Source organism: Barbatula barbatula (genome assembly GCF_947034865.1).
Source record: "Barbatula barbatula genome assembly, chromosome: 2".
Classification (NCBI taxonomy): Eukaryota; Metazoa; Chordata; class Actinopteri; order Cypriniformes; family Nemacheilidae; genus Barbatula; species Barbatula barbatula.
In genome coordinates, this window is record NC_136767.1 from 2641065 (window position 1) to 2668087 (window position 27023).

At 38.0% G+C, this 27023-nt stretch overlaps 4 protein-coding genes across 6 annotated transcripts; 2 read left to right on the forward strand and 2 right to left on the reverse strand.

The window, feature by feature from the left end:
* Window positions 1–271: 271 nt before the first annotated feature.
* On the reverse strand, window positions 272–2257 carry mis12 (MIS12 kinetochore complex component). Its single transcript, XM_079481709.1, has 2 exons — window positions 1965–2257; window positions 272–1486 (listed from the first exon to the last, which is right to left on the reverse strand). The coding sequence occupies exons 1-2, from the start codon at window positions 2044–2046 to the stop codon at window positions 855–857; spliced, it is 714 nt and encodes a 237-aa protein (XP_079337835.1). The 5' UTR covers window positions 2047–2257; the 3' UTR covers window positions 272–854.
* On the forward strand, window positions 2243–4788 carry derl2 (derlin 2). Of its 2 annotated transcripts, none has more exons than XM_079481687.1 (7): window positions 2243–2526; window positions 2909–2974; window positions 3049–3122; window positions 3229–3322; window positions 3688–3883; window positions 4042–4132; window positions 4311–4788. In XM_079481687.1, exons 1-7 carry the CDS (start codon window positions 2434–2436, stop codon window positions 4414–4416), a joined length of 720 nt encoding a protein of 239 aa, XP_079337813.1. In that variant the 5' UTR covers window positions 2243–2433; the 3' UTR covers window positions 4417–4788. The 2 variants fall into 2 exon arrangements, with proteins under 2 accessions (XP_079337813.1, XP_079337814.1); XM_079481688.1 differs by having other exon boundaries at window positions 2371–2526; window positions 3229–3351; window positions 3728–3883; window positions 4311–4778.
* Window positions 4736–8100, reverse strand: scimp (SLP adaptor and CSK interacting membrane protein). Its single transcript, XM_079481721.1, has 6 exons — window positions 7882–8100; window positions 7244–7315; window positions 7039–7150; window positions 6364–6424; window positions 6205–6287; window positions 4736–5776 (listed from the first exon to the last, which is right to left on the reverse strand). The coding sequence occupies exons 3-6, from the start codon at window positions 7148–7150 to the stop codon at window positions 5574–5576; spliced, it is 459 nt and encodes a 152-aa protein (XP_079337847.1). The 5' UTR covers window positions 7244–7315; window positions 7882–8100; the 3' UTR covers window positions 4736–5573.
* On the forward strand, window positions 6180–26960 carry rabep1 (rabaptin, RAB GTPase binding effector protein 1). Of its 2 annotated transcripts, none has more exons than XM_079481668.1 (18): window positions 6180–6237; window positions 14311–14439; window positions 15324–15527; window positions 15818–15978; window positions 16812–16931; window positions 17392–17527; window positions 17721–17899; window positions 18547–18657; window positions 18760–19218; window positions 19611–19715; window positions 20032–20148; window positions 20435–20533; window positions 20731–20871; window positions 21380–21569; window positions 22777–22832; window positions 23874–23972; window positions 24220–24336; window positions 24516–26960. In XM_079481668.1, exons 2-18 carry the CDS (start codon window positions 14385–14387, stop codon window positions 24615–24617), a joined length of 2451 nt encoding a protein of 816 aa, XP_079337794.1. In that variant the 5' UTR covers window positions 6180–6237; window positions 14311–14384; the 3' UTR covers window positions 24618–26960. The 2 variants fall into 2 exon arrangements, with proteins under 2 accessions (XP_079337794.1, XP_079337793.1); XM_079481667.1 differs by lacking the exon at window positions 6180–6237 and adding an exon at window positions 8913–9077.
* Window positions 26961–27023: the final 63 nt, after the last annotated feature.

Sequence of the window (27023 nt, forward strand, 5' to 3'; positions counted from 1 at the left end):
TCTCCCATTGGTAGCTTTATCTTCCTTCAGGCAAAAACTACCAAATTTAAATGTCAAAATAAATTTAACTATGCAAGGAGTGCTTTGGATAGTGCCTAGAGTCAAATCACAAATATGCTGATCCAACACAATTATTTTGCTTTTAGGGTACACTTACCTTTTTCAGATATTTACTGAAAAGCTTAAATCAAAAAGCAATCTTTAAACAGCCTTAAATTGTACTGCGTGCTATGTTATTGCGTGACCTTATTCATCCACAAAACACTATTATACAAAAAGTATTTTTATTGTTATTTACATATATAATTAAAACAATTATGTGAAACAATTCCATTTATTTAAACTCCAAACAAACATTTAAACAGTTCTAACATGTGTAGACAAAGATACAGACTACAAGAGAGACTTTGAGTCCTTCTCTGCATGTTAATGAAGCTCTGTACAACCCAATGTGAACTTAACACTTTTATCCTCTACACATAAAGGGAGGGATCTTTTTAAACAACATAAACTTGATGTTCATGTGTAAAGCCAGCGAAGCTGTGAAGACATCGGTCGGGGCCTGTGGGAAATTTTTATTAATCTGATGCAGATCTGGCCGTACCGAACATCAGAGGAATTGGATAGAAAAAAAGAAAACCCTATGACTTTGAGAAGAGACGGACTACATCACAGCCACGGTTTTTTGATGATTACAAATGTATAGCTTTGAAGCTGGACTGATCATGCCACTTGTTTGTTAATGCAATTGTGCTAGTCTGTGCATAATTGGATTGCGTGCCGTCTCCCTCTGGTGGATGGATCATGTCATTACACCACAGCTCTGAGCTCATTGGTCTTGCATGAGCGATCCATCAAACTTCATCCAGTTCTTTACTCTGCTTCCCAATCTTTCCCACAACATCCTGCAGTTGGCCCACAGTCTCCATCATGTGTCGTGTGCTGTCTTGGACATTTCCCATTCCCTCCCGTCTCCAGGAGACACGAAGCTCCTCGATCCATCTCAGAACCTCATCCAGTTGTTTTTGAGTCTCCTTTTGCTCCTCAAGCTCAGCGAGAAGCGCTTGCTTGGCGCACACATCGGCTTCATAAGCCTGCTGCAGTTTTGCATTGGAGCTCTGCAGCTTCATGAGTTCTTCTTTGCCTTCTGGATATTTCTGGTGCGGGTGGTCGTCCGGCAGTAAGACACTGGGAGGAATGGTAAGAACACGATCCATCAGCATCCCCTTCATGCGCTGAAACATGACCTCAAAGCGCTCCTGGAGGAACCTGCGCAGTTTCTGGGTGCTTTCTCTGGCTGTCAGCCGGAGCTCTGCTGGAGGCTCCTGCCCTGGAGACAACCTTTTCACGAACACAGACTCAACGGCAACCAGTATGTGGTTGAGGGAGTCGAGAAAAGCATGACGGACTCGTAAAGTGCAGGTCTCGGGGGTGAAGCCGAAGAACTGCGCTTCATATAGCTGAAGGGATTCGGATCCCTCTGAAGCTAGAAACGACACAAGTTAAAGGAATACGATTGAAAATTGACGTTTAATTAGTTACGTTTCCTATTCATTTATCGGACACTTTTTTCCAAAGATACTTAGCAATGTAGGCGCATTAAACATTGTCAGGCAACAGTGTGCTACGTTTACGTATGGTAACGTTACGTTTTTCTCTCTGCGTAAAGTGGAGAGAACTACAAATTTGGCTTTTTTGAGCATTAACGTTACTTCGTAATAATAATAATAAAGTGCTGGAAATGGCACGTTTAGAAGTTAAGTAATTTTATCGAGGGTTTAATGAAACAACTTGCAATCGATCGTCCGCTTTTAAACATTTAGTTAGACTTACCCTTTTAAAAACAACGAACGTTACCGACAAGAAAAGAGGTTTAATGTAAATATAATTTTTATATAGTACATCGTGTATTTAACTTGTTTCTGACACTTGTGATATTAAAATAACCAAAGTATACAGTTTACCTCCACTTTCAGTCATCTCAGCAGCCCGCGCGCAGTTCAATCCTCTTCGTGTGTAGTAAACGGATATTTTAAAGCGCAACATCTCCACCTGGCGGTCAGGAGTCTACTAAAACAACGCGTAAAACACGCATTCTCCAATTCTGGTGGAACTAAATCGGGCATACAAAAAATACAAAAGATTTAGGCACATTCTCACACTTTGACCTCTTCTGCGGTTGTATTAATCTTCCCCATGTGAAACTGTCAAACATATAAACTCTCTTGTCTGGCGACAACATGTATCAACCAATAGAAAAGTGCCATACGTTGATTCTTTTGTGATTGACACTTCGTTTGACCAATCAGGGCCGAAGAGTGTGCACATGTTGACCGATGAGAAACGTCGAGCGCTGAGATCCCCTCCTTCATTCGTTTGCCGAGTTAATGACGTGTCAAGACGGTGCCGGAAGCACGGCTGTCGCTCCAAAAAATGGCTTACCAGACGATACGACAGGAATATTTACAGATTCCTGTGGTCACTAGAGCTTACACCACCGCTTGCGTACTCACTACAGCCGCCGTGGTGAGTAGAAATAAACGAATACGTATTTTCTAAGTGAATCTTGGGCGCTTGTTGTTTTTAGGGGCCGCGACCACACAGCGTTAAAGCACCGCTGGCATCTTCTGGTAGGCTGACTGTGGCGTTAGCGAGAAATATGAAACCTTACATTCACGTTATGTTTAAAGACTAATCTTAGTACTTAAGTGTTGCTCGGTCTAGCTTCTTGTACTATGCCTGTTGCTTCCTGTTACTGGCATAAATTGACTGCCATGCCCTAACAGTTAAGCCTCAATAGCTGTTAACAGTAACCTTTAGGTTCATTGCTCTATGAATTAACTGTTTATCTAAAACATGTGCAGCACGTCATTCTTACTTGTGTGTGACGTTTGATTTGTGTTTACAGCAACTAGAGCTCATCACACCATTCCAGCTTTACTTCAACCCAGACTTAATATTAAGGAATTATCAGGTAGGTTTGGAATGGTTTTTTTCTATATGACAAAAATGTTTTCAAAGTCATTCTTAATGTTTTCACATTCACAGGTATGGCGGCTTATAACCAACTTTTTGTTTTTCGGTCCTATTGGGTTCAACTTCTTATTCAACATGATATTTTTGTATCCTTTTTGTTATATCCGTTTATTTGAATGTATCCACGTGTGTATGTAAATGAAGGGCGTCTGAAATTCTTGAAGGTTTCAGTCCTTAAACTGAGTGTCACAGGTACCGGTACTGTCGAATGCTGGAGGAGGGGTCGTTCAGAGGCAGGACGGCTGACTTTGTCTTTATGTTTCTCTTCGGTGGCCTTCTCATGACAGTATCCTTCACATTTGTGTCGCAGTGCTGGTGTGTGATTAATGTTTCTTTGCAGAAGTATTTGTTCTGTATCTCGTGTCCTCATCCCCAAATATAGTTTTATTTTATCATCCAAAAGTAAATTGATATTAAAGTTATATTTGATATGTTGTCTTGTGCATACAGAAAATAATGCCTATTTTGTTTTCACTGGGGGGAAACATGATAGTGGTCAATTTAGACTTATAAGTTCATTAGTGTATATAATTGCCTTGGGCTAAATTGAAATCAAGTGCTAACCAAAAATTGAATCAAACCAAAACCTTTTGGACATTTCCTTAGAATGTATGTTTAAGAATGATTGTCATTTTCTTAATGGATGTGCAGATATTTGGCACATTTGTTAATCTTGTGTTCTTGGGCCAAGCTTTCACCATTATGCTGGTGTACATATGGAGCAGACGCAACCCAAACGTACGCATGAATTTCTTCGGCCTTTTGAATTTCCAGGCGCCCTTCCTTCCATGGGTGCTCATGGGATTCTCTCTGCTGCTGGGAAACTCCATCATTGTGGATCTTTTAGGTTTTTATTGTGGATTTATATATTACCATGCTTTGTGAAAACACTCGCATTGACTGAAAATTTGCCATAATGCCAATGAGCTTTTTAGATTGATAATTAGTAATTACATTTTTAAAGAGGAATCATTAAGCTGGTGTTTTCTTGATGTTTAAATCAAGGTATTGCAGTGGGACACGTTTATTTCTTTCTGGAGGATGTGTTCCCCAATCAACCCGGTGGCGGCAGATGGCTGAGGACTCCTTCCATTCTGTAAGTCATTCCAGCATTTCATTGTCAAGTAGTTTAAATTTTTGATGTCTTTCAAAGATATAAATAATGAAATGAAATGTGTAATGAGTGGGTTTGACCTGGTGTGCCACCTGCTGCGATGCAAACGTTTTTATGATCTTGCAAACGTTTTTATGATCTTTTTCTTCTATCACTCTAGCAAAATGCTCTTTGATACACCTGAGGAAGATGCCAACTATAACCCTCTCCCTGAAGAGCGTCCCGGAGGTTTTGCCTGGGGAGAGGGTCAGCGACTTGGAGGATAGATCTAGCGCTATCGTGACTGCCTATTACCGGACATCTCTGAGAACAAGGAAAAAAAATCTTTTTTCAACTTGTTTCTCTTGTGCTGTACAAAAAAACAGGAGCTCCACTCAGCGCTATAGAGGGAGACTTGCAGTTTGTGTGCACGGAAATCATCTGCCTCAAAATGTCTGAGACCCGGAGTGCTCCTCTGACTGCACAATCGAGTTTAAAACAGAACTGACTTTTGATATATTGCTGTTGCCATTTTTGTCCTGTGCAACAGTCATTCCAAGTCATTGGAGCAGCTTTGCAAGAAAAAAACTGATAGACACAAGGACAGCTGTAATTTTACTTTTTTTAATATAAGAATAAATGTATGGTCAAAAATAACTTACAATGTGTACTGGTTATTTTGTTAAGGCATTTGACAGATTTTGACCCATGAGTTATAGGGTATTAATACTTAACAGTTTGTATTTATTTGTTTTCCACAGAGCTTACACTTTATATCATGCATAAAAAATATTAGTGCAAATTAATACTTTAATGGAAATCAATATTTAGTGGTCTTTAATGTAAGAATTAAAATGCTTAAATGAGAAAGATAAATTGATGTTAACAGATTTTTACAAAGCCGCCAAGGCTTTACTTAACGTGCATATCTTAATTTAGGTTATAGCATTATTTATTAAGGTAGAGGACCTAATAGACAGCGGTAATCAGTTTCACAATCTAGAGGAAGTGTCAGAGAGAGCGTTTTTACTTTTAAGACTTCAAAAATGGAACGTATCATGAAGCAGCTTGGGTGCCATGGACAGAAAAATATACAACAAAACATAAATGAATTGAAAGTAAACGTACTGTACACTACTGTTCACCGTTTAGGGTCACTCACAAACGTTTTTTCCACATTTCAGAATATTAATAAACTCATCAGAACAATGGAATTACACAAATGGAACTATTAGAATTAGCTGTGACAAAAATGTACGTTTACACAATATATCTCTAATTTCAGATATTTATGTACAACCTTCAAATAAAAAAATTTGTAAGGTCAAGAGAAACATTCCAAGTGACCCAAAACTTTTGAAAATAGTATATAGTGGTAATTTTTTAAGCTTTCATGTACACTGTCATATGACCCCATCAGTTTTTACATTCACTTTTATGTCGGTTATCCTACGTCATCATAATCTTCACTGTCATAGTTCTCAGGCGTTTCAACATCATCATAATCTTCGACACTCACTCCATCTTGACTTTTAGTCTCAACCGTGGCATACTGAGGGTTGAAGGCTTGTTGGGGCTCTGCAGGGGCTGGTTCCTCAACAATCACATAATCTGGCAAGGGCTCCACGTGCTCATATCCCTGATCAACTGAAAATGAAAACATGATTTGGCTGGTTAAATTTATGTTACACGGGGCTGTGTTTTGTCCAACAGGTTCTGTTTTTAAAAACACTATTAAAATTGGATACTAAATGATGTAGGCTATTTAATGCATATTATGGGAATTGTATATTATGCAAAACTAACATAAATGTCCTGTTGTAAAATTTTATATTACTGCATAGATCCAACAATCTGAAAAAAAATCATGGGACATAATGAAAAGTTACAAATTTATACAGGTGAAATGTTCAGAGGAACATAGTTTTGGTTGTGCCAAAATAGAGTAATTTGATTGGTTCCATACAGTTAGACGTCACCAATAAGCGGTCACTACCCTAACCTCATAATTGCACCTTTTATAAATAACTGAAGCATATGAAGCATATTTATGCAAATATAAAACCAAAACTGACCAGAATCCATGGACTGAAACTGATCTCTTGGAGGTAAGGGTGGTTTCTCATTCTCAACGTTTTTGTGAAAAACTTGATTTTCCCTGTAATGGAAGGAGTCATTTGCTTTTGAATATAAGCACATTTTAGGGTCAATATGGACTAGTTTGATACACTTACTGATTTTTTAACTTTGCGTCACTGTAATGATTTGATTTGGTCTGTGTTTGATATGAAGTAACTAGAAAAAAGAATCAAACCAAAGTTAAACGAATGATATTTGGACTAGTCATGTGGACCCACAGCACACTACATGTTTTATTTAGTTTCATTTACTAATTCAAATCAGATTGTTAAAAGAGATTTAATTATTGATCTGGGTGTGTCAGTAAACAAGATGTGCAATGCAGGACCACGATTTAGACTAATTAGACCAGCACTAGTTGCCACACATGGGCGGTTGTCACAAACTATGGTCTTCCTATAAAGCCTCTAACCCATAACCATAAAATAAAACTTTTCTTTTTTATGATTTTGACAAAAATTTTGTATCATATTTTATGTGTATCATTTTTTTTCATATGAAAATGTTCCTCATTTGTGGTTTTGCTCAGATTTGCCAGGTTTTGGGTAGAAATGTGTCACCCAAATATGGTTAAGTGCTTATGTTTGTAAATTCTAACCTTGCGCACCAAAATATGTTCACATGACAGAACTATTGTAGTGAACACAGTTAGTTGGTCGATGTCAATTTTCCATGCAATTTTGAGGCATCTTTGTGGAACAGATTTAGACACCCATATTTAGATTGTGTAGTGCATTACAGATTCTTCAGAGTTGGCAGATGTAACTTACCTTTTTTACTGAGGCAAACATTGATAATGACAAAAATCATTATTATCATCAGAGACAACCCAATAATGGCCAGCAATAATATAGCCCAAAAGTAAGGACGCAATGACTCCATCTGTAAAAGGGATAAAAAATGACTACTGTGTACAGTCTATGATATGACTTTAATAAAAAAGATTTAGTTTTTAAAGGTTTATAATGTTTTTACTTCCGTCTCCTGTTACTTCTGCTTTTTAGTGCTGGTCAGGCACATTGCATGGTTTCTAGTCGGATGTGTTTGCTGGGGGGAGAATATGAATAAGAATATAGTTACCATATGCTTTGATGCTCAGTAAAACCCGTTTGCATAGTCTACTGCACATGAAACACACCCAGCAAATGTAAAGCTGAAAATGAATATTATTCAGATGTTTTTCAATGTATGAAGTAGTAATTCTCTTGAGCTTTATCATGTACACTGCACTCATCCTGCAAGGGTGTTTTACAGATGATTAACTTACTTCCTGTGTTTGAATAGCAGTTATGTTGCTACAAGTTTTATAATGCGATTGAACAAATTTGTTCATAATAAAATTGATGACTTTATTTGTTGACCACAATTTAATAAATTGTATAATATTATGAATTCAGGCATTGCAATGCTTCAAGAATTGGGTCAACAAATCTAAGCTCTTAAAATCGAGAAGCAATGTGTTAAAATTAATAAGAAGCAAAAGAAAATAGACATAAATACATCTTAACTTATTTTATGTTTATATTTCATAACAATGTAGGTTCCTAATAAAACTGCAGAACGATGATAGAAATGTTGTGCAGATGAAAGTATGTAAAGAAATGTTGAATTACCTTATTCCCGAGTATAGACCTCAATACGGTGTACCACATATTCAATAAATGCTTGAATTACAGGAGCGTCATCCACATCTGGTTAGTTTCCAGCATTATTAAATAAACTTGAATATAATTCTCATTATTTCCAGCCGCACTCCACCCACCAGTCCTTCTTAGACATAAGCCTAAGGTTTGTATGACTCAGAAGTCTATTGATAGTTTTCTTGTGTCTGTGGCTTGCCAGATTGTCGTGGGAAGAGTTTAACTTGAGAGAGAGAGAGAGAGAGAGAGAGAGAGAGAGAGAGAGAGAGAGAGAGAGAGAGAGAGAGAGAGAGAGAGAGAGAGAGAGAGAGAGAGAGAGAGAGAGAGAGAGAGAGAGAGAGAGAGAGAGAGAGAGAGAGAGAGAGAGAGAGAGAGAGAGAGAGAGAGAGAGAGAGAGAGAGAGAGAGAGAGAGAGAGAGAGAGAGAGAGAGAGAGAGAGAGAGAGAGAGAGAGAGAGAGAGAGAGAGAGAGAGAGAGAGAGAGAGAGAGAGAGAGAGAGAGAGAGAGAGAGAGAGAGAGAGAGAGAGAGTGACTTGGTTTTATCATGACATGGATGTGTTCTCTTTATGTGAAATTAAATATTCATGATTTATTCATTTATTATAAGTGTTTAAATAACTTAAATTACAATAATATAATCTAATGATAGCGTGAAAATAAACTATACACAATACACAAATCACGTATTGCTATAAAATAAATAAAATAAATTATCGTGTCGTTCAGTCATATTTTAAAGGTTAATTTATTTATTATTAACGGTTGTTTATTGTTTATTGACTATGAATAACATGACGCTACAAACTATGATGGAATTTTATGTATTTCAAAACATACAAATATTAATTGTGCATTTCAGCATAATACATAAATTAACACATGCCAGATATAATGCGAACGTTTCAGTACATTCTATTTTGTATATGTATATATATTATTGATCTGTAATATAGATTTTTCATGAACTGACAGTCACACAAGTCAGTCCCGCCCATTCTGCACACGCATGCGCAGTTTGTGTTATTTCTACAATGACGTTGCTCACTCGGTAGTAGACTGTTCTGCTGGGCGCTCCTTGCTTTCCTTCAGAGAGCCGCTTTTGTAAACTCAGCCCCGGGAAACCATGGCCGAGCAGGCCTCGGGATCCACCCGGCCGCCGCAACAAGACGGTAAGGGCCGCTCTTTCCCCTGCGGGTTTTATCGTGTTGTTTTCGGCGTGCTCGCTGTAGGCCTGCGGCCTGTGCGTCCACGGATTAGCCAGAAAACATCACCCGGCTCACAGAACTGACAGATGCGCGTTCAGGTGTCTTCTGTTTACCACAGACTCGCATTTCAATGCTTGATCTCTGTCATACTGCTTCTAACATAATCCTGGTTGTGTTGATGTTGACATGCATGTATTTAAAGGGTCAATGTGAGGATGTTGTACCCAGTAGGATCATCTGGACTGACACTTGAATTAAGTGTCATAGAATCTGTCATCGTTGCTTTTGAAACGGATTGTTTTGCGTTTGTGTGTCTGTGTGTGAAGCCTGTCTGTATGAAATGCAATAGAGTGTTTTAAGCTCCAAGAGGTGAGCTGGAGGTTTTTGTGTTTGCATAATGGTATAACACATCTGCTTATATTTATATAACGTTCATTAATGCAGTGTTTTTGCAGATATTGATTTTGACATTGGCCATGTCACACACAAGAGTACCATGCACCAATGAACATCTTTAGACAGTTATTTGTTTGTTTTGACAATACCATGGTGTTCTTTGAACTACCTCGGAGTTCTCTGTTAAGACATTGTTGACTAAATAATCTTATTGTACTTGTACAATGACAAATATAGCCTAGTGTTCATTCAGTACCGTGGCATTGTGTGTCTTTCCTCCAAGCTAACACTTGATTGTATATTTGTCTTGTATAGTTTTTTTTGGATGAAGAGCTTTAAACATAGGAATAACATTTTTGCTTGAATTATATTAAAGTATATTCTTGCGACGCCATGCCTTGTTCGGATTCATAATATATGCATCATCTCCCTTGTGTTTTTCTAGTTTAATGGGATTCATCTTCCCAAAAATCTTTTACTCGCCCTCAGATTGTTTCAAACCTGTATAAATGTCATCCGATGAACACAGAGAAAGATATTTGGAGGAATGTTATTAATTCTCAAATCTGTGACGTCATCCACAATCATAGTAGGAACGTTTTTTGTATACATATTTTTTTGTTCGGTTGAACAATTTATTTATTATAGTAAATCATTAAATTTTTCCTACTGTGTTCGATTTCCCCTAACTGAAAATGACTAACCTTCCTCCAAATATCTTTCTCTGTGCAGAGTCATTTCAGAACAAAGTCATTTATACCTTTTTGGGTGAACTATCCCTTTAATGACCTGGGAAATATGCCCCAATCGCATTGATTATTTAAATCATCTATCTAACGTGTGATTCAAAGGGTGTGATGTTTTAAGGCTTCTCTGCTGTTTTTGAACGTGATGTTATGCTTCTTTCATCCCGTTGAGCTGCATTTTTGAGCAGGGTTTAGAGAACACCATCTTTAGTCCCTGAAGGCTCATGGTTGCTTTGGGTGTTGTCATTTCTGCAAGCACTGGCAAAGACATGCATCTTTTCATTTGTATCACTACATATATTCTGGGACTAATGGAAAATAAAATGCAGCTTTGAGATACATGAGTCGGATACAAAAAATCCCCCTTTGGTGGATTTAGTTATTCTAGGTGTTATCAAAAGTCCTGAGTTTTGAGATCTTAGAGAGCGTGATGGGTTGTAGTGTGATAGATGCTCTGTTAGGTAGGTAGGTGCTAAACCCTTTAAGGCTTTATAGGTGATTAAAAGAACTTTAAAGTCAATACGATACTTAATGGGTAGCAATGACAGGTTGCTGTCTAATATAACGCCTAGATCTTTTACTGTATTTGTTGGAGTAACAGTACATCCTTCAACTTGCAGTTTATAATCAGAAATATTCGGTTTGGGTGTCTTTGGTCCGATAAGTAATATTTCAGTTTTATTAGAATTTAAAAGAAGGAAATTACAGGTCATCCAATGTTTTATATCTTCAATGCACTCTGCCAATTTGGATAGCTGTGAGGAATCATCTGGTCTTGATGAGATATATAGCTGAGTATCATCTGCATAGCAAATGGAAGCTAATTCGATGTTTTTTAATAATGTTTCCGAGGGGCAGCATGTATATGGAGAACAGCACGGGTCCCAGAACCGATCCCTGAGGTAATCCATAAATTACTTGCGTTAGATTCGATGATTCCCCATTTAAATGGACAAATTGGTGTCTGTCTGACAAGTAAGATCTCAACCATTATAGTGCCTGTCCCTCAATACAGGTATAATTGTGCAATGTTATGGTCGACAGTATCGAACGCAGCACTAAGGTCAAGCAGGACCAGGAGTGAAATGTTACCTTTATCTGATGCTATAAGCAGGTCGTTTGTAATTTTAACGAGCACAGTTTCAGTGCTATGATGCGATCTAAAGACTGACTGAAATTTTTAGTATATGTCGTTATTTTGTAAGAAAGAGCACAACTGAGTGCACACTACTTTTTCTAGTATTTTAGACAGGTATGGGAGATTTGAAATCGGTCTATAGTTTCCTAGTTCATTTGGATCTAAGTTTGGTTTCTTGATTAGAGGCTTAATGACGGCCATCTTAAAGGGTCCTGGGACATGGCCTAGGTTAATTGACGCGTTTATAATGTTATAAATGGGCTCAATTGCAACAGGTAGTAACTCTTTTAATAATTTAGCTGGTATGGGGTCTAATAAGCAAGTTGTAGGTTTAGATGTTGCAATAAGTTTAATTAAAATCTTCCTGTTTTATAGGTGAAAACCGCTGTAGCCTTTCTATGGAGCGATGGTTGGTGCTAATTCATAGGACAGACTTGGAGGTGTTAGGGTTAGGAGTGTTTACAATTTTGTCGCGAATGTTTTCGATTTTCTCTGTAAAAAATATCATGAATTCATTGCTACCGAGGTGCGGCGGAATAGCCAGGTCAGGTGGTGTCTGTTTATTTGTTAATTTAGCGACTGTGCTAAATAGAAACCTTGGATTGTTTTTGTTGGTTTCTATGAGGTTACGAAGGTGCTCACTGCTTTTAGTGCCTTTTTATAACAGTTTGCACTCTCTTTCCACGCCATTTTAAAGACTTCTAATTGCGATTTTATCCATTTGCGCTCTAGTTTGCGTGTTTCTCTTTTAAGGGGGCGAGTGGTGCTATTGTACCATGGTGCAAATTTTTTTCTCATTAATCTTTTTCGACTTCATAGGTGCGACAGCTTCTAATGTATTAGAGAGAATAGTGCCCAATTGGCTTGTCATGTCATCGAGCGATTCTTTATTTATTGGTATGGTTATTAAAGGAGTCAGATATGGCAAGCTCTTTGCGAAACTATCTTTAGTAGCGGAGGTGATTGTTCTACCCTGTCGATAACGAGTTAAAGGGCTGATTCCTGACGTGCGCAATGTACCTGTTATAAGATAGTGATCGGTGACATCGTCGCTTTGAGGCATAATATCTATATTGGTTAGATCGGCTCCGTGAGATATAATCAGGTCTAGTGTATGATTAAATCGATGGGTGGGTCATTTAATGTGTTGTATTACTCCAAAAGAGTGTAGTAGTTCTGTAAATGCAACAGCTAATGCATTGTTAGCGCTATCTACGTGGATATTAAAATCTCAGACAAAAAGTATTTTATCAACGTTAACCAATAGGTCCGATAGGAAGTCTGCGAAATCTTTCAGAAAATCGGTATAGGGACCAGGGGGTCTGTACACCGTAGCCAATGTAAAAGAAAGTAATGTTTTTTTACTTTTGTTAGGAATAATTATGTTCAACGCAAGCACTTCAAATGATTAAAATTTATGCTCTGTTCTCTGAGTTACAGTAAGAAAGTTTCTAAATATTGTTGCTACGCCGCCACCCCGACCAACCGGATGTGGCTCATGCATATAACAGTAGCTTGGTGGGGTACACTCATTTAGACCGAAACAATCATTTGGTTTAAGCCAGGTCTCGGTAAGACAGAGTATATCAAAACTGTTGTCAGTGATCATTTCATTTACAATAACTGCCTTTGAATTTAGTGATCTAATATTAAGTATGCCGAACTTTGAAACCAACTGAATTGGTTTTGGTTGTTTATTACATTGTCACGATCAGATTTTTTCTCGGACTTTTGCCAAAATATTTACTTTGCAGTATTATTCGGGGGACACATACAGTACCATTTATAGCAGTTGAGGAGCACAGACTATGATTAAAGTTATGACTTACCTGATGGAGACTTACCGGTGGGAGACATAGTCATGGGGTAGACAAGAAGAAAGAAGCACTTAAACTACATCCAAACATGTTTAATACATTAATAAATCGGTTGCAAAACTATTTATTATTATAATATAATGATTATTTATTTTGTTGCTTATACATAAACTCTCTTTTGACACAATGTGTATTAAAAGCACATTTTTAATTATTATATGCTACTTTTTACCTTTATCTTAACAACAGGAAAACACAACTCCTTAATTGAGTGTTTTGGGCCCGTCCTTTGTTGTATGATGATGAACAATATAAACAGCGATTTTTATTTTATTTTTAATCTTTACTATGCTGCTGCCCCTTTAAGAGCGAGTATACGTATATACGGATCTAATACTGTGACACATGCGTTTAGATTACCAACTGTGAATGTTCTACTGACTACTTTTACAAGGATCCTTGCTAATATGGAAATTTTGAAGTAATTTTGTGTTCATGTGTCCGTTTCAGAGTAAGGTGTGGAGGAGAACTCGGTTTAGTAGTGCTCTGACTCTCAGGGGGCGCATGTTCGACATGTTTTCTGCATTAGCTTCACACTGCATACAAGACACGCAACACAACTAGTTATCGTTGCTGTTTTGTACCTTAGCCAGGGAAATTTTTTTATTCTGCAGGAAAAACATATTTATATTAGCTCTGCTCCGCTGGTTCTTTCCACTTCATCCTTCCTCAATAGCATTAAATGCGTCTCATACACCAGCTCTGCACCCACACATATTACGCCTTTGGGGCGGAGGCACTGATTGGTAAGCGAATGGCTGAAGGAGGGGAGACGAATTGAAGTGACTGGATGCTCCGTTTGCGGAATTTAACATTTATGCAGAGTACATTTATAACGCGCAAAAATTATATATATTTCTGATCAGCTTGGTAGTCGCACAGGTGCAACCATTAAGAAAAAATTGCCACAATTCATTCATTTTGTTGAACATATTCCATCAAGAGTCATTCAACATTTATGCATGTTTTCCCTATGAGGAAAGATGTGGAGTGCTCTGGGGTGAATGATTGAAGTTGATCTGTGCTGTGATGTTCCGCAGGGGTTATACAGCAGTCAGCGACCGATCAAGACCAAGAGCGAGACGATTTCCTGAAGCTCAAACAACAGCTGGAGATGGAGTTCAACCAGAAGCGAGCCAAGTTTAAGGAACTCTATATGTCTAAAGAAGGTGACTTTGAACTCTGTTCCATAAGCTACAAAGACACTGAAAACTTATTAGAGATACACTTGAAATGAACTTTTATTGCATTGCATACAATATTTCAAAATAAGTGACATTTGCATCATGTGATGCTTGATCCTCTTTTAGTTTTGTTTTGCTAGTCAGTTACTTCCACTCAGATGGCGTCAACGTCATTTAAGAAGTCGGTTCATGTAATATAGAGCAACCACTGGCGTTGTTCATCATATTCACTATGACGTGTTCATAGATGTCATTTTGAACTCTATTATCAAAATTTGTTGAAATTGAAACCTAACACATTTCTTTTTGTGAAAACTTTTTCTTAAAACTATACTTGCTGTATTTCAAATATGTTTAATTTAATATTTCTTCAAATACATGCTGCCACACATGATGATCATTTAGCTGTATCGAAGTTGTATTGAACTTGAATTCTTCCTTTAAATCACGTTTTAGAGCCACTGTATTTCAAGACGAGTAGCTTATTGCTGGAATACTGTTTTTAAAAGAGAAAACAAATTCTCAGATTCTCAAACCAGTTGTCACCCTTTTAACAGAAATATAACGCATCTAATAAATGTGTTAAAGGCTGCAGAAGGCAGATAAAAAGGACCAGACATCAAACAAACTGATAAGCAGCCTTTATATTTTCTTATAATAATTCAATTGTATTGTATAATGACCAAGTCAGGATCTGTTAACATCAGGTACATCCATCTCATGTGATCCAATCACAAAAGCACATAAATACAAATTCTGCTCTACATCGCTGTGTAGTACATGACGAAGCAAAACACAACTACGTGTGAACATGCAAAAAGGTGTAAAGAGAGACAAAGTTTTACGCTTGACTTCCAAATCTTTTTCAGATGAGCTAAAGAGGCAAGCTGCTATACTGGAGAAGGCCCAGGCCGAGGTCAGCAGGGTTCAGGCCCAGCTGGATGATGCTCAAGCTGAGATGGAGACCATTAAAGCCGTGGCCACCTTATCTGAGAGCACAAAGCAAGAGGCCATCGACCAGGTCCGACAGCAGTGGCAGGAGGAGGTAGCTTCACTGCAGGCTATCATGAAAGGTAAACACATTTAGATTTCCACAGAGAATTTTAACAGGGTAAATGAGTTAAAGGTAACTAGGTGCTTTTATCATTAGATGGACATGTCATTAAGTTATCAAATATATAAAAAAGACAAAAAAACGAAAAGGATTTGTATAACTTTGTTGATGTTTGGACTGATGGTTTTCTGCTAATGCAGTTTCCATGTCAGTATTTGAGATGAACTGGATTAAAACAGGTTAGCAGATTGTTGTCGTTTATATGTGAAATTATTGGGTCTGAATCTTTATCCTTGTGTGTGCGTTCAGATGCAGAACATGAGTTCAAGCTGCAGTTCCAGCAGAAACTTGAGCAGGAGCGCGCTCAGTGGGCTCAGTATCGCGAGGTGATGGAGCGCGAGGTGGCCGAGCTGCGCCGCCGTCTCTCTCAGGGACAGGAGGAGGAGAATTTAGAGAATGATATGAAAAAGGTCCAATTTATCTCATTCTTGAGCATTTGGGGTTTACATCTGATTTAGATTCAAATGCCGTGTGGGTTTTTTAAGATCCACTTGCAATCCATTATTGTCTTTGGATAAAAATAAACAGAACTCGTGAATCGTGTTTAAAAAGGGTTTCCTTGTCTTATCCAGATTTACAAGGGAAAGTGTATAATAAGTATTTATAACTGCACGATATCACAATATGTATCCGAACGTTTAAAAAGAAAATGTATCTTTAATTTACTTTATTTTGTTTGTTATTTGGTCAGTGAAACACATTAAAAAAACAAATGTCATGGGCAGAAAGAGAGTTTTTACCCACTGTGACTGTTAAGGCAACATTTTGAGTGCTTAATAGTTGCATACATACAATATTATGATTTGTGTCATGGTTTTTAATATCATTGTTATTTACAATACCGGTATATTGTGACACTCCTGATAACTTGTCAGGTATGATTTGGCAGAATCATACATGTCAGTTTAAGTCATGTGACTTTTACATAAAATAAGTATGGAAAGTCACCTGCAGTTTTTTGTTTTAAACAGAGATGGCCATAGGGAGGCAAAAGTTACAGATTGCAGCTTGAAGGTTTTATGTACTAATAGACTAAAACCCACTGTTGTTCAGTTTGATTCTTTTCCATAGACTTTGAAAATGGTATTCCACGACCTCTTCAAACACAGAGAACCTTTTATTTTTAGTCCTACGAACTGTGAAAGAAGTGTTTGAAAGCCACGTTCTCTGAAAGAAGCCTCAGAATGTTTGTATATTATGTTGGTTTTGTCTCTTAGTTAAGGTTGGGCTTATGTTAATCTAGGCTCAGGAGGACGCGGAGAAGCTGCGCTCGGTGGTGATGCCAATGGAGAGCGAGATTGCAGCTCTGAAGGCCAAACTGACAAGCTCGGTGGATCGGGTGAAGGAACTGGAGGCGGCAAAGGTGACAAACCTCGAAAAACAGAACTGAGAATCAGACAGTTTTATTTTTTACTAAGGTTTCGCACACATTTCTCTTTAACCGCTTTCCTTTTATGTGGGTAGCATGAATCCATGAATAGGCAAATTCACACCTGGTCAAAGTATGATTTTGCAGTCATGACGGTGAGGTCACAGGCTTTACTGTATGCACATGACTAAATCTGAGTATTGTAATAAAAAGTATGAAGAGTGGTGCATCCTGTTTGCCATAAAGTTGAAAGGTTGGAGATGAGGTTGACAATTTTATTATTGACAAAACTTCCCAGGTTGCATTGATGCCTGTGTTTATGGCTGCTTTTACTTCAGAAATGCGGTGAATTCAGTTAGGAAGATGCAAAGAACTTGAGTTGTACTTCATTGAACTCTCAGTAATATCTCAGTGCTTGTAACCCACCTGTGAACATGCGTTTGATATTTCTCAGGGGAAGGAGCTCAATCATGTCCTTGAAGCCGAGAAATCATGCCGCACAGACTTGGAGATGTACGTCGCGGTCCTCAACACACAAAAATCCGTCCTTCAAGAGGACGCAGAGAAACTTCGGAAGGAACTCCATGAAGGTATGTGACCATGTTGTTGTTGTTTTACAAACATTTTGACAGCTTTCTAGATATTCATGAAACATTTTATCCATATAACACCATTTTCATCTGGTTTTGGCGAGTGTCATGTTGGTTGTCTTGTATACCAGTTCAAAGAGCATTGCATCCCAGTACAAAGTCAGTTGAAATAAACTGCACGGCTGTCTTTCAGTGGTTCATTTACTGGAAATGGAGCGGCAACAACACAATCAGCTGAAACACACTTGGCAACGGGCCAACGATCAGTTCCTGGAGTCGCAGCGGCTTCTGATGCAAGACATGCAACGCATCGAGAGCGTGCTGTCCTCTGAGCAGCTGCGGCAGGTGGAGGAGATGAAGAAGAGTGACCAGGTGTGTTCAATAATTGAATCGGTTATAATACAACTCATGTATGTCACGGCTGTAGGTTTAAACAGTAGGTATTGTGTTTAAACAAATTTGTTTTTTGATTCATTTAGTGTGATTTATAGACAAGCCAATTTTACCTCGCATGCGTCTTTTGTGGCATAAACTTAAAGGGGAAGTTCATCTTTGTGTGATTTTATATGCTCCGAAGATGCCGGAAGTTTTCTAAATATGTTCAACGTCATGTGGGTGAGTTAAAAAATCACACTAAGTGAATTTTTGGGTGAACTTCCCCTTTAACTTCCGGTACACATCTGTCCCTGTAGATTTCTTTTGAAAACAAGCAAAACAAATTACAAGTAAATTACATTAGCTACATTAAATTACATTAACAAGTTAAAAGTATGTCTAGCCAGTATTATTTTGGGTTACCAGTAAAAAAAAACGTTAAACTTATTTAATCAAATTAACATACAATAATATTTTACAAATTATTTATATTGCTATAAATTCATATGAATATAAATCACTCGCCAGTCCGATAAACAAACACAGACCGGAATGTGTTTAGGTTAAGGACCGTTTTTCAGTCGGAAAAAACAAATTTAATAACTTCACTGTGTATATTCTGATCATTGTTTATATCTGTACAGGAGGAGGATGAAAAAGAGAGATTGAGTCAAGCTAAAGAGGCCAGTGAGGATGAAGTGACAGAACACGCAGAGGCAGTAGAAGATTCTCTGCTCGGACTCTCTATAGAAGAGGTAACAATGTCACTCACCAATACCAGAATTTACTAGATTTTTTAAATATCAACCTTCTTTCGTTCAAGTATATAGGACTTACACTTCTTTCTTTGACCGCAGTCTCACCTCAGCCAGAGCATTCACAGTTCTTTGCACTCACTGGACGCAGACACTCCGGGCCATCTGGACGGCTCCGACCCTTATAAAGATGGTCTTCGGAGGGTTCAGTCCACAGACAGCCTGGGTTCTTCAGGAGGGACACTACAGCCTCGCGGGCTGGGCGGACAAAACAACAAGGCCAAGTCAGCCAGCCAGTTGGACGAGTCGGACTTTGGTCCTCTAGTGGGGGCAGACTGTGGGGGCTTTAACAGCATGGACACCTCCTCCATATCCTCCCTTCAGCCGGGACAGTTTCTCCTCACCAAAGACCAAGAGAAGGCCATTAAGGCCATGACTCCAGAGCAGGAGGAGACCGCATCACTGTTGTCCAGCATCTCGCATATGTCCGATATGGCTTATCTGCCTCCGTCTGGATACAGATTGGTCAGCGAGAGCGAGTGGAAACTTCTGCAGCAAGAGGTCCGATAGATACTTTGAATCATTTTTAATATATTCTTCTACATGTGCAGCTATTAGGAATATTTTAATCAATGCTTTTAAATCCGTTGGTAGAAGTAAAAATGTTTACACAAAAATATGTTAAAATTGCTAAATAAATCTTTTCTGGACTGGACACTGTTCGCTGAATTAATGTTGATGTCATGAATGCCATTTAAAATATTATACTGTTTCATATACAAGTTTACAAACAAGGCGGCATGCAGTACGCACTGTGTGTTGTACAGTACTCTCGCATTTCATTTTATGAATGCAGCCTTGGAATCTGATGAAAATCTTGCGATTTGGATCGGTAGTGGGGGAATTTCTCACATGCATTTCATTCTTAAAATTTCTCCGTTGTTTTGTCCCAGCTGAAGAATGCTGGAAGGAAGCTGGGCCGGAGATGTGATATGTGCTCTAATTATGAGAAACAGCTGCAGGTCATTCAGGGACAAGAGGCCGAGACTCGAGATCAGGTTTGTATTCTTTATTCCACTGAAAGAATAACAGTACAAGACCCCTTTAACAGAAAGCTTTCACTCAGACCCGTAGGGTGAAACTCATGTATCATATTTTGCCCTGAAGTCAAAAGCATATAATATTTATAATATATATATATATATATATAATCTTTGCATATAATAGTTTGAAATATGGACTAGCGTGATCGGAGATATGGTTTTAATACGACATATTATGGTAATATAATAATATTTAAACGTTTAATCAGGAAACGGATATCGTGGTCCAGTGTCTGATCAACTTTCCAACATGTTTTTTTAATACCTGTAGGTAAAGAAGCTTCAGGCGATGTTGCGGCAGGCAAACGATCATTTGGAGAGGACGATGAATGAGAAGCAGGAGTTAGAAGACTCTGTCAAACAGGCCAATGAGGAGACGGGTTCCAAGGTACACTATCATGTTAAAACTTAATAACATGTATTTCTTTTAGAAAAGCTGTTTTTTTAAGAAAGAAGGTATAAAGAGTTTAGTTTTTAAATTCTATGGCAGCATCTTGAGAGACTACACGGGCTGAAAAAATTTGATTTATATATTTTTTACCTTCTATTAAGAATACATTTTAGGAATGTGCTTATGATGCCTAAAATGCCGTCCAGAGTTTGTATAAATGTTAAGTATGCACAGCATGCTCTGAATGTCAGTGCTTTTCCAAGTCATTTTGTCTGGTTGCCAGATCTCGGAGTTGATGCAGAAAGTCGAGGAGTCTGAATCTCTAGTGAGCGCTCTTCAGCACACCTTCGGTGAGGCCAAGAGGAACACCCAGGAACAGATGGTATGACCAAATACACTAACTATAAGCAATCTCTACTTGATGGCTTTCAGTAAGAGCATTTGTTCTGTTATCCAATGAAAATCAAGCATTCTTCTTTGCATATTAGATGTTTTAAATGATCCATATTGTAATGCTCCCTCAAATCTGTAAAGATTGTACTATTGATAAGTGCACAAAATAAATGTTTGTTTGTGCAGGCTGTCTTGCTGCGGTCCCGAGAGCAGGTAACCGAAGAGTTGAACAGACTGCAGAGAGATAATGATAGTCTTCAGGGTAAACACAGACTTCACCTGATGCTACAGCAACAAGAGGACTTTCACATGCCCGCTACCGTACAGGTACAGCAGCATCAGCCTCATATGTGAGCATCTTTAAAAGGCAGTGGTCATCGTTTCTCACCATCATGTCATTTAAAACGTCCTGTAACGCAAAGGAAGGTATTTTGAGAAATGTCTCAGGGGTTTTGTGTCCATACAATGGAATTCATAGGGGCCGATGTTGTTTGGTTACTAACATTCTTCAAAATATCTTCATAAAAAAATAAATACTGGTTTTAAATGATATGATAAATGCTACATTTTTTTGAATGCTGAATTTTAACCTTCAGTACAGCAGCAGTTTATAAATGCCTGTTTTTACAAATGTAAGCTAAGTGGTTTAAAGTCATGGAAAGTATGGAAACCCTGCTTTGGGCTGTTTACGGTTGCCAAGAAATCAGCAACTTGGAGCATTACTATAGAATTGATCAAATGTATGCCGACAGGTGTGCCTTTTTTTAGATATAACACAGTGAATCTGAATGCTGCTCATCTGAATCCTTTATTATAAAAGCATTTTTCCGCCCAGGAGCTGCAGCAGCTGGTGTTGCAGTACAGGCAGGACATCGTCGCCACCCGCACGGCTGCAGAGCACTTAGAGGAGAAACTGAAAGCAGAAATTCTGTTCCTAAAAGAACAAATCCAGGCAGAACAATGTCTGAAGGAGAACCTGGAGGACACGCTGCAGCTGGAGATCGAGGGATGTAAAGAGGAGATTGGTGAGTCTGGACAAGTTCAAATTCATGTTTAAAGTGTGTGTGTGATTTATTTACAAAAACATGTTAACCACGGTTATTTTACTCAAAAACGGATCATTTCCAGAGAGAAGCAATGGCACAGGTAACCCGTTGGGTTGATCTACGAGATGACATCGTAACTAAAAGGCTCTATGTAACCCAGGAGAGATTAAACATTTTTTAGACCGTGATGCTTTCAGAGTAGGCCTTTTTATTTTTATAATCAGTTTTGTTCTGAACTTTATTTAATCGTATTGCAAGTTATTTTTTACAATCTTATCTTTTTGTTTGCATCTATTAAGTGCCAAAAAGAAACTGGAAATAGTCATTTATAAAAGAATTTTTTATATCTATCGTTACTTGTACTGTGATTTTTGGTCTCCTAGCTGACAGATAGAATGATTAAAAGCGCTACTTAGCAGCGGAGACATTGAGGAAATGTTAACCTTTAGTCATTTGGCAGAATTGAACTATATTCATCTTCCCTTTGAGAAATAACTTCTTGACCTGCAGTTAGTGTTTAGATTACAAGTAAAGCGATTACAATCAAAGTGGAATGCGTAACACGGCCCCTTTATCTACTTCCTCTAGTGTATCTCATTTCATTACTGTCTCTTTTTCTTTTACTTCTCCCTGCATTGGCGACATGTGTTCAGACATCCTGGAAGGTATGAATCCCTGTCTGACTTTAGTGTTTGTCTAGGTTGTGTCCGTCTGTAGCGCCACTAGCAGTAACTCGCACCCTAAACCCATCAGCCCCGTGTGCCGTTCTGCTTGTCACATCCATGTCACTCTCTACTACTTCATTAAACTATGTACTCATTTTTAACACGGTTGATTCATGAGTAGAATAGCAATGTATTTATGTGTTTTATATGCATTGTGATATGACAGTACCTTTAATGCTGTCTGTAACTTTAGGTGACTGTTCAGTTAGCCATGAGATGCTGTTATCGGCACACTTAACCATTTACTCGGTTACGCTGTGTTCATTGTGAAGTCGTGGTATTTTCTTTTCATGTTTCATGTTGATCAGTCACTAACACGTATTGTTAAATAAATTATTGACGGAGCACAGTCGCATGTTCTTGTCAGAAGAGAACCGGCCATGCACTGAGTACCTGTCTGACTAATCTAAAAACTGTGACGGCATGTGATACTGTGTATTATTTTTCTCTCCATCCTTTAGCATCTTTTTCCAGCCTTAAAACAGAACTGGAACGAGTGAAGGGTGAAAAGCAGCAGGTAGGGCTGAAGTTCACGACATACTGATTTTAATTGTCTGTAGATGTCTGTTCTATATTTCATATAGTCCCACAAAATCTGTGGCCCCCCCTGGATCCTTAGGGCCCCCAGTTTGAGAAACCCTGCTTTAGAGGGAATGTCACAGAGCATATCAAGAACAAGTCATCTTTCATTACATAATATTATATACAGTAATAGCAAAGTCAACACAATCACTGTTTTGCATTTTAGTGTTTAGTTATTGGGGCAAAGTAATATGGATTTATGCTCGCTTTTTTTAATAATCATATTTTTATTTACACATCACGTCAATACAAACTCACCACCTGATAAAATAGTTATGTTTTCTCAAGATAATGTTGAAAAAAATATATATCATAACACATTAATACATCATGGATTTATTCATGAGAATCGGGGCCTAATTATTATATAAAAAACGGATAAAACTTAATTCATTAATAAATGTATCTTGTATAGAAACATGCAGAATAAACAAATTCATAATAAAATCGCAAAAACATATGACAAACAATTGCTGAAAATAAAAAACACAAATATTAGCAACTGATCATTCAAAAAGTAAATAAAACTGAAAATAAATATTGATAAAACTGACAAAAAAGTAAATCTTTGAATTGGGGGGCGCATGTGAATATAAAGGTAAGAGTCATGAACATATTTTTTCTATGCAGTTCAAATGAAGATTATTTGGGAGTTATTTTTATTATATTTCATGTTAATTTGAATCCATCAATTAGTATTTTTTTGGGTGATTGTTTTCTTTTGTCATTAGAGTAAATTTGTGGTGTGTTTTTTTTGGTGTTGTTTGTTGATTTACTGTTATGTGTTTAGTGTTTTTTGTTATTATGTTGTGATGGTGTATGATGCACCTCGTGACCCCATTGAAAACGATTCCTCTCAAGGGGTTAATCCTAACGAATAAACATACATAAAATGAACTAAACGGTTATATGCAAGCTGAAGTATATATAATTGTGTGTCTATACGTGTTGACTGATTCTTTGCTCTTTGGAACAGCTGGAGAGCAGTTTGGCAGAGAAGAGCCAGACATTGGAAAGTGTACAGGCCCTTAAGAACAGTCTGGAGGAACGGTTGAAAGAAACCCTCAGCACCAAGGTCTGAACGCTCATGTGACCTCTGCTTGCTTCATTGCCACACGCTCATCTTACTCATACAAATCATATTTTTCCAACGCTTCCTGTGCATGTGATTCTATCAGTTGATGCGCATGGTTTGCTTGGAAGACCATACAGATCGCTGCAGAGTTGGATTTGAATGAAATGAAACTGATCTTCTTAAACTTTATATGATTATAAACATCTGAGGTCTTCATGGTGAAATTAAATGAACGTGTGTGTTGCAGAGTGCCTTGGAGAATCAAGTGTTTGAAGAGAAAGACAAGTCTCAAAGACTACAGACTGAGCTGGATGTCAGCGAGCAGGTCCAGAGAGACTTTGTCAAGCTGTCCCAGACTCTTCAGGTAAGAGCTATTCGCTTAAATTACCGGCGTGCAGCTGGATGCACATTTACGCACTGATATGCGCTTGTTTTAATAAGGCAAAATAGGATACATTTTATTTAGTATAAGAGTGTTCCAGTTTTGATGTGATAGCGCTGTTGTCACATCTTAAAATTCTATGCTTTGCTCTTCTCCTTTAGGTCCAGATGGAACGGATCCGGCAGGCGGGCTCATTAGAGCGCATCCGGGCCATCCTCAACGACACTAACCTCACAGACATCAGCCAGCTTCCTGAGACATGATGATGTCACTTCCTCCTCATGACTCCAACGCTCATATAAACACACACTCATATATACGAACTCCACCTCTGTGCCAGCTCTGACCCAACTTCATCACTGTGCCCTTCCTGGGGAGACCTCTTAAGGCCCATGGGGGTGTGAAATGAGCTGGGGATTTAAAAAAAACTATAATTTAAAGTTAAAAGGTAAAATGAATGGTGTGGGAAAGGTCCTGAGAGAGACATGAGACGTTTGGAGACCACTACTGACACTTTCTACTGCTATAGAAATATTGTAAAGCGTGTAAATACATTAGCAAGGAGGAAGAAAAAAGGCTAATGTCTGAAGTGAAGATGGGTTTTAGACGGATTTATTTCTTGTTGCAGATTCCACCGTGGATCTTACAAGGAAGTGCTGGTTTTTTAACGAAGCATGCGAGTTTAGAAAATGGAAATAGAAATAGAGTCAATGATAATCATCTACTGTGACTATTTCATTCATCTGATCGGCCAAGTCTCCCCTCTGGTTGCTTTACTCTTCTCTCCCGCTTCTCTTTCCATCTTCCGAGCCAGAATCAGTGACCTATGAAGGAAGTACACACCTGATGTGTTTTGTACATACGTGTAAACAGATTATATGTGTATATTGCATTAGATAAGTTAATACACGAGACTGTGTCTCTCCGCCTTGACTCACCCCTGACAGACGTCTTTCTCCTTGTCCGCCAATCATTTCATTGGGCTGTGTTGTGTGACTGTTTGTTTTCTACATACATCTGAGACCCTTCTTAACATTTAGCTTGAGGTTACTGCTACTGAGGTTGTTACCGATGGGTGTTCTCGCTTGTTTTTTTTGTTACATCATACAGCTTCATCTGTTGTTTAATCTGATTACATTCACAGACATTTTGTACCTGGTGTATTCAGATGTACATTGGATTTGTTGGGTACGGCGGGTCAATTCACTGACTTTTTGTTCAGGCTGATATCTGCATATTGAAAGACACCTAACAGTCGACTAATGACACACTATGCTTATTATTTACATCAAGCGTTGGGATGTCCTGTGTGGCTAAAGGACATCTTGAAAGATGTAGATTTTTGTGGACTACAGGAAGTGGTGTTATGGTCCCTGAACTAAAAATTATCTGCAGAGTTAATCCTTGTGTTGATTCGCGTACTTAAGCAACATATTTGTACTGGTAAAAGGATACTGAACACAAAACTTAGAAACAGGGTTTATTGTGTTGGATAATCTTCTGCTTGGAGATAACACATTGCGACTTTACCAAACTACAAGAATTCTCAAAAGTAACTGTGCGTGCTCTATATTCAGAAATGAGAATAAACATCACGTATTTAGTTTCTTACAGATTGTCTGATCAAAGTATGAGGTTGTGGTGTAGCTGCATAAATATTTATTTTATTGGGATGTATATTAAAATCATATGAAAGTGATTCAATTTGGATGAAGTGATAAGCCGCCTTGTGAAAATATTGTTCAAAATTATCAAAACGATTAGAGGAAAGTACACCGTTTTAATCGAAAAAAGAAATCTCGTGAAATATTTAATAACTATTGAAAATTGACTCGATTTTTGTATTGTTCCTCGACTACAGCAGCCCCTTTTTTGAGTGAGACTTTGACAAAGTTTGTCATTGTATGACCTTCGAACTCCATTTGACTCAAAGGGATAGTTCGCCTTAAAATTGTCATGCTTCATTCACCCTGATATCATTAAAAACCTACATAACACTTTCTTCTGTGGAACACAAAAGAAGATCGTTTTTTAATATTTTTTCCTCACTCAAAGACGAGTAAATGATGAAATTTCATTTTGGTGTGAACTATCCCTTTAACATATGCTGTGCTGACAAACAAGTGCCGCTTATGTGTGAATATGTGCATTATAAGACAGTTTGTGTGTTGTGGTCGTGTTCATTTTATTACCGTAATTCAGTTCATGACTCTCACATGTTCCATATTGTCTTCACGTGTTAAACGGATAAGCTACTTGTATGGAGTTCACTATACTGTAAGCATTTTCACATCAGATGGGCAACAGTTTTAAAGTTGTCAACATTTTTTAGCAACTACGTTTGTCAAGTCTAGCGGGCACTGATCTAATAACTGTATTTTGGCAGGAGACTATGATTTTTAATGAAATTCATCTACAAAGACTTTTCTCCACTCAGTCTTTTCAGATGGGTCTGTGATGTGATCGTTCAAATGCTTCCTCACATTTACATCGGTTATATTTCTATTCGCATGTTGTGTTGCATTGCAGAAGCCCTTGCGATTTATATACTGGTACTGTGTACATATCCCTGTATATATCTATATAATAAAACAAATTGAAACTCGAGTTCTTGTTTTAGGCCAGTTGAATTGACCTTTCCAGGTTCAAACTATTTCATGCTCTAACCA

Bases quoted from the DNA above. Each gene is read 5' to 3' on its own strand.
- mis12 (XM_079481709.1), bottom strand. From the start codon at position 2,046: ATGTTGCGCTTTAAAATATCCGTTTACTACACACGAAGAGGATTGAAC. The intron at 1,487-1,964 runs GTAAACTGTATA...TGTCGTTTCTAG, and splicing joins TGAGATGACTGAAAGTGGAG to CTTCAGAGGGATCCGAATCC.
- derl2 (XM_079481687.1), top strand. From the start codon at position 2,434: ATGGCTTACCAGACGATACGACAGGAATATTTACAGATTCCTGTGGTC. The intron at 2,975-3,048 runs GTAGGTTTGGAA...TCACATTCACAG, and splicing joins TAATATTAAGGAATTATCAG to GTATGGCGGCTTATAACCAA. The intron at 4,133-4,310 runs GTAAGTCATTCC...CTATCACTCTAG, and splicing joins CTGAGGACTCCTTCCATTCT to CAAAATGCTCTTTGATACAC.
- scimp (XM_079481721.1), bottom strand. From the start codon at position 7,150: ATGGAGTCATTGCGTCCTTACTTTTGGGCTATATTATTGCTGGCCATT. The intron at 6,425-7,038 runs GTAAGTTACATC...TCTTTTTTCTAG, and splicing joins TGTTTGCCTCAGTAAAAAAG to TTACTTCATATCAAACACAG. The intron at 5,777-6,204 runs GTCAGTTTTGGT...TTTCATTTTCAG, and splicing joins GTTTCAGTCCATGGATTCTG to TTGATCAGGGATATGAGCAC.
- rabep1 (XM_079481667.1), top strand. From the start codon at position 9,032: ATGGCCGAGCAGGCCTCGGGATCCACCCGGCCGCCGCAACAAGACG. The intron at 23,973-24,219 runs GTCTGAACGCTC...TGTGTGTTGCAG, and splicing joins AAGAAACCCTCAGCACCAAG to AGTGCCTTGGAGAATCAAGT. The intron at 24,337-24,515 runs GTAAGAGCTATT...CTTCTCCTTTAG, and splicing joins AGCTGTCCCAGACTCTTCAG to GTCCAGATGGAACGGATCCG.